Source organism: Ruditapes philippinarum, unplaced genomic scaffold (assembly GCF_026571515.1).
Source record: "Ruditapes philippinarum isolate M1 unplaced genomic scaffold, ASM2657151v2 ctg1752_1_1_1_1, whole genome shotgun sequence".
NCBI classification, from domain to species: Eukaryota; Metazoa; Mollusca; class Bivalvia; order Venerida; family Veneridae; genus Ruditapes; species Ruditapes philippinarum.
The window spans coordinates 62,674-74,784 of record NW_026863776.1 but is presented as its reverse complement, the minus strand read 5'-3'; the positions used below and the strand labels follow the sequence as shown (position 1 = coordinate 74,784).

Sequence of the window (12,111 nt, the reverse complement as noted above, 5' to 3'; positions counted from 1 at the left end):
TAAATATCTTAGCTCTAGCTCTTTGGGTTTTTTAAAAGAAGATTTTTTAAGTTTTTACTATATGCATATAGGGAAAATCAATGACCCCCTGGGGCGGGGCCAATTTTGACCCCAGGGCTTTTATTTGAACAAACTTGGTAGACACCCATTAGAGGATGTTTCATGTTAAATATCTTAGCTCTTGCTCTTTGGGTTCTTTAAAAGAAAATTTTTCAAGTTTTTACTATATGCATATAGGGAAAATCAATGACCCCCTGGGGCGGGGCAAATTTTGACCCCAGGACTTTTATTTGAACAAACTTGGTAGACACCCATTAGAGGATGTTTCATGCTAAATATCTTCGCTCTAGCCCTTTGGGTTCTTTAAAAGAAGATTTTTTGAAGTTTTTACTATATGCATATAGGGAAAATCAATGACCCCCCGGGGCAGGGCCAATTTTGACCCCAGGGCTTTTATTTGAACAAACTTGGTAGACACTCACTAGAAGATGTTTCATGCCAAATATCTAAGCTCCAGCTCTTTGGGTTTTTTAGAAGAAGATATTTAAAGTTTTTTCTTTTGGTTGCCATGGCAACCAGAGTTCTGCATGGAATTAAATTCTTTGAACAATTTTCAAAGGTGACCACCAAAGGAACATTCCTGTGAAGTTTGGATGAAATTGGCTTAGTGGTTTATGAGGAGATGTCATTTAAAGTAAAAGTTTACGGACGCCGGACGGACGGACGGACGCCGGACGAAAAGCGATCACAAAAGCTCACCCCGTCACTTTGTGACAGGTGAGCTAAAAATACATGAAAGGGATTTTGATCGAAGGGGATTTTGTCTGACATTCCTCTGTACAATACCATTGTACAGTGCCATCAATAAATACCGTTACACCTTTCGTAAATTACTAAATGTTTGATTTACAAAGATTTATACATTTCCGAGATACTTTGTTTTACATAATTTGAGTGTAATTGTCTAAAGACTTTATAAATGCATTATTATTTTTGGTCTATGAAAGAATTAACATGAAATTTATCCACAATTTTATATATTAACGGAAATCTACAGTATTTCAAAAATTGTTCACATTGGTTAACAGTTGTCCAATTAGAATTGTATGCACCTTTAGCATGAATAAAAATCTGGCATGTTCTAAATAAGCATTTGCCAAAGTTAAAAATTAATATTTGCGCAATATTATAGTTATTTGTTTCAAGATCTTGCAGGTTGTCCAGGGGTACATTGCTCTTAATGGTGTACTGAACATTTTTGAAGTGGCTGAAGCCTGATGACTCAAGTGGACATCTTAAACACACCATTACATGTCCCTCCCTTTATTGAGTGACTAGATTGATCCTGTAACACACTGTACCTGGTGCCATTACTTTTTGACTTGTTCAAACAAATGTGCTTACAAAATAGTCATGTCCCTCAAATTATCAATGAAAACAATGTTATGCACTCTTCCAGATACTTTCTGCAGTACACTTGTTGCCCTATACAACACTACATCAACACATCATCAAATTACCATCTTGGAACATGACTGTGTGCACCAGACTGTTGGGGACACTAATCTGACAAAGTCTTCATGCGACCTTCTACAACTTTAACTGGACAATCATAACTTGGTTTTGCTGTCAACACAGCATCTTATGACCCATACAATAGCAAAGTGTTAGGAAAAGCTGTAGCGTATTTGTAATGTCCAATTCAGTTGCCAGACCTAAACCTCTGCAACAATGTTGGTTATGCCAAAAACGCAATTTGAAAAACACACATCCTAGCAGATTGCAAGGTCTTAAAATGTACATTTGAGATTTTCTAAATAGACATTAGTGTTGTAAAAGGTCAGGGGCAAAACATGAACAAGCAAATGAAAGTACAATCTGTTGAATATTAGATAAAAGTTGCATCTGAGTGCATGATTTTTATCTAATTTCAGTTTCCTTGAAACGTGCAAATATGTATAAATTATTTTCTGAATTTTCAGTAAATTTCTTTTGTATTTATTATAGTAACAATTATTTATACTAAATTGATACCCAAAATATTTCTAAAATGGATTAATACTTTGTATATCAACAAAAATGTTTTTTACAAGGGGTGTAAAGGTATTTATGGACAGCACTGTATATGAAAAACTGGAAATAAATGTGTCGTCATGCCATGAATGCCCCCACATGATTTCAAATGTTTTAATAATATTTAGTTTCAAATTTGTTTGCACAAACCATTTTTTTCATTTTAAGTTCAAGGCCCTTAAACTATTCAATGTTAACACAAACCATTTTTATACGGAGTTCAAGGCCCTGAAACTATTCAGTGTTAACCTTTTGCATATTGCATATTTGTAGCCGAGATAATGATTAGAAATTGATAACTGTCAAAAAACATTTAACCATGACTAAATATGGAACTTGACTTGTTTTCTGGTAAAATACCAGCAATTTCTGGTAAAATACCAGTACATGCAATGTCAACCTCCGACATACATTCCCACTAAATTTAGAGTAGAAACTGAAAATTTCTTGTATATGTATTTTCTTGTTAAATACCTGCACATGTGATTTCAACCTTATACACAAAAGAGTGTGGAAATGCTCAAGAGGAATAAATAACTTTGTCCAAAATCACCGAACCATGACCAAATCCAAACTTAACCTGCTTATTCCTATGGTGTATCTATATACCAACTTTGAGTTGAATGGTTCGGAAGATAATGAACGGAAACTAAAAATTTCTTATTTTTTTCAAAGTTCAAGTAAAAAAATCACCAAACCACGACCAAATTCGAATTTGACATGTGAATTTCTATGACAAATCCATAAGTTAAATTTGAGTTGAATGTGTACAAATGAATGGAAACTGAAAATTTCTCTTTTTTTTTCAAAGTTAAAAGGACATAACTCTGCCAAAACTTACTGAACTTTTTCCTATGATATATCCATATATCAAATTTGAGTTGGATGTGTGCAACTGTAGCCAAGAAAATGAAGGGAAACTGATAATGACGGAATGACTGAACAGGGTAACACCGTGTAATGGTGGGGGCATAAAAACCTGTACTTTTATTTCATTCCGACACATCCAGAAAATCATGAATCGAAGTTCGACATATAGAAGTTCTACTGTAATATGAAATCAATTAAAACCTATACTACCTAAACCTATTAAAACATATCCAATCACTTATTTTAATGTTGTTTCTTTTCAAAAGTAGCAAATCTGTGAATCTTAACAGTCCACATATAATAACATAAAGTTTTCTTTTACTATTTGATAAATGTTTAATATGCTTTTCTGTAAACCTTTCAAAAAAAAATTCCGGTTTTAAGAGAAAGTATGTTTTTCAAATAAGAAATAGCAAACAAAGAATATGCAAACCAGCAAAACTTTCCCCGTGATAAAATATGCAGGGCTCACGCTGTCGGTCGCCATAATCGCCATTTGCGATTATTTTATAAGATTGGCGATTATTTTTAAATTTTGGCTACAAAATCTGGCGATTATTTTTTACTTCCAACAGTGTTTATTTAAGGTGTAAAAATCGATAAAGAATGCAGTAGACCCAATTAATTCCAGCGGTGTTTTAATTTTGAATTTTTTTTCTTTTAAGCTGCTTAACTAAAGCGCCAGTGGAAAACAATGATAAAATATCTAAAAAGTATTTACTTCCAAACAACTATTTGCAAAACAACCAAAATTGTGATTATTTTTCAGACAACAGAAAAAATCCGATTGTCACATATTTTCGCGACACTGATAATTTTGATATTTATTTAAAGGTGAAAATAAGCTATGTTCTGTTTAAAAATCTTTACTATAATGGCAGAAAATTTGTATTACATTGGTGATGATGACATTTTTCAGTAAGTTATTCAGAAAAAAAAGGCTGCATTCTGTGAATGAGTTTGCAAGTGTTATTTCTATAGGTTAATATGACCTAGCTGTGTGAAATGTGGAAATTGGCAGTGGTTATAGCTGACAAACAAACAACAGATATTGTCTGATAACAGCATTATGTGAAGTTATAATGAATTTTTAATATTATTTTTATACAGTAATTACACTATGTAACATTTTTATTTTGTTCTATAATAACAATTAAAGTTGTGGTTCTATGTAAAAAAAGGTAGTTATCAAGAATCCGGGTCAGCTCGGCCCTAAAACATACTCGGCCCCCGAGTCAGCTCGGCCCTATTCCAACTCGGCACGGGTCAACTCGGCCCACTTTTAAAAATGGGTAAAGGACATCAAAGGACTCCTATTTCACGGGCTATTATTATCAACCAATGTGTATGTTAAAGATACCGATTAATTAGGTGATAATTATGATTGACTCATTCATTCAAATTTGATTAGTGACCACCTGCAATTAATTAGAAGCTTATACTATTAAGTAAACACGTTTTATTTCATATTTTTTTGAAAATTACTTTACAAACAAAATGCATCTAAGGAAACACATTTTTATTATATCTATATTCACAGGCACAAGTATCGGACCTGGGAAGAAAAAATATGAAGTTATTTTATCAATCTGTTCATATTTTGTCTTCCCAGGTTCGATAATCGTGCCTGTGTCTATATTAATTTTATCGAATCTGCAAGACAAATAAATAACTTTTTTTTCTAAACTTACTTTATTTCAGCAGAGGTACAATGTATAATTATATAATAATAATAAGATATTTCTTATTATTCATTTACCTTAACGACATGCAAAGCAAAGTAAATACGTTATAGGTCTATATATTTTTGTAAAGTGGGCCGAGTTGACCCGTGCCGAGTTGGTATAGGGCCGAGTTGACTCTTTTCCGTTATCAATATACACAAATGTATCAGTTTATTTGAGAATCCTTATAAAACTGAATTTTTTTTATATGAAATGTTTATTTAATCAACTGCTTGTTGTTAATCGCTAAATCGTGAATAGTCCGCTGAACTTTTGACTATTATTTTTTTAAGTTAAAAATATTGGCTATTATTTTATTTGAGTCAGTGTTAGCCCTGAATATGACCATAATTATGATGTATAACAATATAAAAACTTGCTGTAAAATGACACGTTAAACAAATATGGTAGTAAAACATGGTATTCAACACATTGATTTTCTTAAAAGTGCATTATGCCTCAGAAACAAATAAATTTTTACTTTTTTAAAGGGTAAACATGAGTTTCATATCCTTTAATAATTGTTTTAGAGCATGTTAAATGTTCGTTACCTAAAGAAAATAGCACTAGATGTGAAATTATTGGTCATAAAAGTAGCAAAATGTAAACAAACTACCCTGTACAATACTAAAACTATACTATTAAGAATAAGTTCAGATAAATGGCCAATGAGTAACTTTTTGGAAACATCAAAATTGCTTGGAGAACTAAAAATAAAAAATTTTTTTTTTAGGCATAATGGGCCTTAAAGAATATTTAACACAACAAAATTTTCATTTTACCACAAAGAATACACAACATAAGTTACTCAACTAGATTATCATACATGTGTCTACATTTACATGAAAACAAACAAAACTAGAGCTATCACTAAAGGTGATTAATACCCTCACCCCTACAAACTTCGTTTATGGGGATATAAATAAGAAAATAATGCATGGAATGGAAAAGATTACTAAGTAATAGTATAAAAATATGAAACAAATATTACTAATATGTAGATAGGACAGTAAAAAAAGATTTCATTACAACTCAAAAAACTCCTGTTACAATTTTTTTTTAATTTTTAAATTCATTTAGTCTTATTTAGTAAAGTATCAGTAACAGATGTACCAATGTATACATAATTATTGCTGTTCATCAAAAAAAAAATTATGAACAATGAATAAAAAAATTTCAGATAAAAATCATGCACTTTATTAAAAACTTACTCAGACCCAGCTATATTTCAGATCTACACTTTAAAAATTCTAGTTTTAATATTGCAAATATGAAAATATTGAGCATATTGAAGCAATGTATAAATGAAGTAAATTTTTTTAGATAAGTGACATGCTCTTCCCAAATGTAAAGCCATTTTAGTGAATTCCTTATACATAGAGTATACTTTACAAGATTGAAATATATTTCACAGAGTGAACACCAGATGTAATATTTTCACAAGTGGAGTAGCCATGAATTATGGTGGTTTCGTTGAAGAGGTGCGAAAGTGGTTTTGTCAATCTTATGTTATATAGTAATTGAAGGCAAAGTAGACATGGTTCATATATATGTTATATAGTAATTGAAGGCAAAGTAGACATGGTTCATATATATGTTATATAGTAATTGAAGGCAAAGTAGACATGGTTCATATATATATATAAAGTGTTTGTATCATCAACATTTTGTTGTAATAAAATTATAACGCAAATGTCATTAATATGTATATAATATATTGTACAAGTATGCCTATATATTATACTTAATTTGATAATGATATGTTCGTTATTTGATTAATTAGTTTTGAGAAAAAAAAATGTTTAAATAAACAATATTATTTTGTTTGCAAAATAAATTGTTTATTTAGGGCTTGGTTTAAGAAACTAATCATTTGTTTATAATTGATCCCAGAGAAAGTATGCATGTCTTATCCGCCTATTAGTTAACACTAATTATATGACATAAAGGTGTTTATAGTGAGAAAAGATGACAGCGCCAAGCAGGTACCATTTATCAGCATCTCTTGACAAGACTTCATCCTTAAAGATACGCCTACATCCATGGAAACTTATTTGACGCCTGGGACAAGTACGAAGATGATGAGATGATCTTCCTAACTACTGAGATTATGTAGCCACATTTCAGGAATAGGATCCAACAACTTTAAGGACGGGATTTATGAGGACGATTTTTAAGTTTTATATAGAGTGATGAATAAAGAATAAACACAGATTGTTATTGCTTATTACGTAGAAATTATGCTGTATTATCTTTAATACTATGCATGCATCAATTGTTCATATAGAGATGAATAAAGTATCTAAAAAAGATGTGTTATTCATAACGTACAAAATCACGGTACAAATTGTTCTTATTTTGGATTTTTATATGTTTTTTGTATGTCTTGTTTTTGTGCATATATTATAAAATAGAATCTACATTGTTAATTCTTTCTCTTGCAGGTTTTATTTTTCTGTGTATATATGTCAATTTTATTACGATTAAAAATATAATTATATTGTTCCTTCTTTTCCAGCTTTTACCATTTGTAAATATAGTTTGACATAGATAATAAAAAAAAAGGTTTTCATATTTTACAGGCTTCACTTAATGAGTATATATATTTGTGTAAAATTTAAATTATTATTCTTTTTTTCAGGTTTTACTTATATACATATATATATATGATGTTGTTTGTTTACTGAGATCTTTTGTATTGCGTTATGCTTTTATGTAAATATAGCTAGATCTATTATACTAAAGAAAATAATAAATAATAGGTTTAAATTTTCAATATTGTCTTTAATTGCATGAAAATGTGTGATAAACCACACATTAAGATCTAGGATAATTGACGTGCCAATTATACAACAGATAATTTTTGCACTATTAAACTTAAGTTTGCCAAAATCACAACCTGTTTTATTATATAAGATTAGTTAGCCGAACCGGTAATTCGATGAAACCACTCTCACCCGTAGCCTTAAGTGAAAATGCAAAGTCGGTGTTCACAAGTGAAATATAATTTGATCTTCCATACAAAACAATTTTTCAATCTGTTTCTTGCTTTTTGTGGCTAACATTCATTTTTTTCACTATTTTTTGGCCACATAACAACATGTACTTTCATTCAATATATACATGTTGGCAAAACACATGCAACAAAATAACAAAATAATTTATCAAACACAATTAATTTAAAAGAATATTTCAAATCGAGTTCTATTCTGCATGAAGCAATTTATAATCAAATATCTTGTTCTATGGAATGATTTTATGATTTCAAGATGTGTACATAAACTCATGAAAGCACATGGAACTTTAAACTGAAAAAAAAGGAAAATAAATTCTCTCTGTACATATTAACCTTCATATAGACAAATGCAGAATGCTTTTGTCGTGTTGAAGATTTTTAACTTAGGTCAGCTTATCGCAAATGGGTTTTTCTTTTAATACAATTAACTTGCTAAATTTGTTATGGATTTTCCCAGCTTTGAATAGTCCATCAAAGTTTCAGGAATGTGTTTTAAAAATAAAAAATTTAGATATTAAAAGTGTAGAGCCTGGTTAGACAGCACACTTGTACAGGGAGGCCTTGCTCCATACTGGTGACAAAGACTGTCGGTTCCATCAAGTTAAACATTAAATGTGATTTAATGTTAGATGAAAATGTGCATAAATCTTTTCCCTATTAATAAAAACACAAAGTCTGTAATAGTATAGTATTCCTTTACCAATAATAAACATGCATTTTGAGTATTATGAAAGAAATCAACCTCATAATTAACTTAAAGCAGTTGTACTCCTACGGTAACAAGCAATTATCATAGTATTGGAAGCAATCCATAAGTCCCCTACCGTTACAACCCCAGCAACATTCTGAAGGGCCATTGGCCATTCAAATATGCCATTAATGAAGGACATGAATGAACTTAAAACTTTTGAGTTCTTAGTTTGTCTGTATCATAGTATTGTGTTAACTTTCCCTGACTAGTAAGGAAATTATGTTTATACAACAGATAATCAAAAGATCCAATTTTCTCAGGATAAATATGTATAACTAATGTTAAATTTTTCTCTATTTCAAATAAATTTGTTGGAAATACCAATTTCTTTAAATGTGACCTCAGGAAACAGTTAATAGGAACAGACAGACAGACAGACTGAAAGACAATCTGATATGATCACTTGTGATAAATTGCAACTGTGAAAAAAGGAAAAGTCTGTTTGATTTATGAAGGCAAAATCACTTGATTACGGATTAAATAACCCGAATTGAATTAACCACATGACAATTACATTTGTTTGTTGCAGAATATTAGCGGATAGATTTCGATTTTAACAATTTTCATATTCATGATGTCTTTTGAAATTCATAGGAAAAAAAGTTTGTGAACTGAAAAACTGCATGCAAGTTATTGGTTCAGTCCTACATCAAATGGTTCACACATCTCAAAAAAATATTCCAGGATCTTTTTTTCTCTTAGTATTTAAATTAATCTAACTGGGTCAAAACTGGTAAAAAAGCTGTCATTCTAAGTAGTTTTTAAATATCATTTCACTGAGAAGATCACTTAAAATATCTCTTTATATATCATTCCAATGTTGCTTACTGGCAACAACTTAAAATAGGTGAAAATTGTATGCCTCATGTCATAAATAATCAAACTGAATCATCATTTCTTCATTTCACTATAAAGCTATATCAAAATCTCATTTTTGAAATGTTTTGATTAAACACTCTCAACATTTGCCATTTTGATCTCAGATTTGAAATTCATATCTATAAGCTAACCCTTGATTATTATCATACCACAATCTCTTTTAATCATAAATGAAATCTGCTGAAAAACTTAATGCAGTAAAATAATCACATTATGGCATGCTTTTTTTAAATGTCAACAGTAAACAACCATTTACATGTAACACCATTTTCTTACAACATTTCTAGCATGGGAAAAGAATTCTAGTCTTTCTTCTTTTCTTCCTTGCTCTTCATTGGCATATCGTTCCTGTCGCTTGCATCTGCTGGCTTCTGCTCTCGTACCACAGCACGTCTCAAAGCGTCCCACATTCCACCCATAAATATTGCACAAAACAAGTTCTCAAATGGAGCAAATGGGTCGTGTATTCCAAGAAGTAAAGCTGACAGCTTGAAGTACACAAAGAAAATTACTACCCCAAAATAAATAATTGGATGTGGCGCTTGAATGTAGTTAAGGCGCTCCAACAAAAACACAATAGATGCAACCAGACAAGCTTTAGTAGCACTGAAAATATAAAAACAATATTTATAACATGAAAAAAATTACATGGATTTCTTTACAAGAGGTCCATAATGACTCTTATATCACTCACCTAACTATAAAGGCTGTATATGACAAGAAAGAATTAATATTATAGCATAAAATCGGCTATTTTTCCCTCTTTTGCCCATGTTATAATGGTACCAAAACCATGTGTTAACATAGTCATGCGCTCTTTATAGCCCGATTTTACCCGATTTTTATTTCAAAAGATTGAGGTATGGATCTCAGGACTTTCAGTCCAAAATTATGATCAATGCTAGATCTGCAAATGCAACAATAAATTTATTGAAGAAATAAAATGAAACACGGAATTTAAAAAAAATCTATCATGTTAACCTTAGATCTCTAAGTGTGACCTTGACCTTGGAGGTAGGGACCCATGTTTTGCGCCTGACATATCCTCTTATTACTGTGATAATTTGTGCCAAGTATTTTTAAAATCCCTACATCTATGAAAAAGTTATGGACTGGACACAAAATATACCCTATAACAGACTATCTAAATCTTTGACCTCTATGTGTGACATTGACCTTGGAGGTAGGGACACATGTGTTACGCATGACATATCATCTTATCATTGTGACTATTTGTGCCAAGTATTTTCAAATTTTTTTGATCCATGAAGAAGTTATGGACGGGACACAAAATATACCCTGTAACAGAGTATCTTTGACCTCCAAGTGTGACCTTGACCTTGGAGGTAGGTGACGCATGACACATCATCTCATTATTGTTAACAATTGTGGCAAGTATTTACAAAATCCCTTCAAAGATAAGAAAGTTATGGACTGGACACAACATATACCCTCAAATAGACAATGTTGACCTTGAATGAGCAAGTGCGACCTTGACCCTGGAGGTAGGGGTCTGGTTGTTGCGCATGACACATCGTCTTATTATAACAAACATTTGTGCCAAGTTATTTCAGATTCCTTTGATAAATGACAAAGTTATGGACCGGACACGAAAGTGTGACGGACAGACGTACTTATGTGACTTTTCCTTTGATCTTTTTGGCAATTTTTAGTCACACAAGGCTTAAAAAAAGACACACAAGTAAAAACAGAATGAATAGGATCAAAGAGAATTTACTGTTACCCATTGTTCTCCAAGTCACACAAGTACCTCTGGGTTCGTACAGACAGACGTACATACAGATGGACGGAGCCTATTTCTATAACCCCCTTTTTTCTTCGAAAAGGCGGGGGACAAAAAGTTGAAAATTGTAAATTTTTTACTAAATCAAGGGCAACAACTCTACAAATATTAAATAAATCCACAAGCAAACCCCCAGGTGTATAACTACACATGCTGACCAATATTCCTATAGTTTCATGATATGACTTTATGTTAAATACATTTGGACTTTCATCAACTTTCACCAGTTGCTTTCAAAGATGCGTTTGAATGCATTGGCCAATTGCACATTCATGACCCTTAAAGTTCATGACAAGTGAGCTAAAACTAGAACTCCGCGAGTGTTGCCTTGTGAACAGTATAGCTGTCAGTTAGGCATTTTTTTCTTAAATATAGGTTATTTATAAACACTGCTCTTACAATGTATATGACCTTTAACTTTAGTGACATTTGAACTGATTGTAACAATGTTGCCTCGGGATTAATAAAACTGTTATATTATCAAAAATAAAAGTACCATGGAAAAGTTTAACACTGACAGATCAAATGGAGGACTCTGTGATGGATTCTTAAGCACTGCACTTCAGGTCAATGAAAAAAGCTTACTGTTACATACAAAATTTGGGGTCAATCAAACTTAAAGTGAAAAGTTATGCTGTGGACAAGCATATTAAGTAGGAAAATTAACAAATGGCAATAACTCAAAAATCATGACGTGCAGGGTACAAATTATTGTGCACTGCACTTCTTCTCAATGAGATCTATCATCTTATGAAGTTTCAAGTCAATAGCTTTTAAAGTGTACGAGAATTGGGCCTGGACAAAAATAAAGTATTATAATTAACACTGGACAAAAATAAAGTATTATAATTAACAAAGGGCAATAACTCTAAAATCATGAAGTACAGATTACCGGTTCTTGGACACTGCACTTCTATTAATGGGATCTATCATCCTATGAATTTTTAAGTCCATAGCTTTTATAGTCAAGATGAAATGGCTGTGACAAAAATAA

The 12,111-nt window shown here is 31.4% G+C and overlaps 1 protein-coding gene across 2 annotated transcripts in view; it reads right to left on the bottom strand.

Moving 5' to 3' along the window:
- The window catches only part of LOC132723303 (trimeric intracellular cation channel type 1B.1-like), a 77,325-nt gene that overhangs the window by 16,631 nt on the left and 48,583 nt on the right, over positions 1-12,111 (bottom strand). Inside the window, exon 5 of one of the 2 annotated variants that reach the window (XM_060707981.1) lies at positions 9,590-9,919. In XM_060707981.1, the coding sequence (XP_060563964.1) occupies positions 9,616-9,919 (304 nt within the window). In that variant the 3' untranslated portion in view covers positions 9,590-9,615. Of the gene's footprint in view, positions 1-8,364; positions 9,920-12,111 lie in introns of those variants that run through there. The other variant, XM_060707980.1, reaches the window with a different exon arrangement.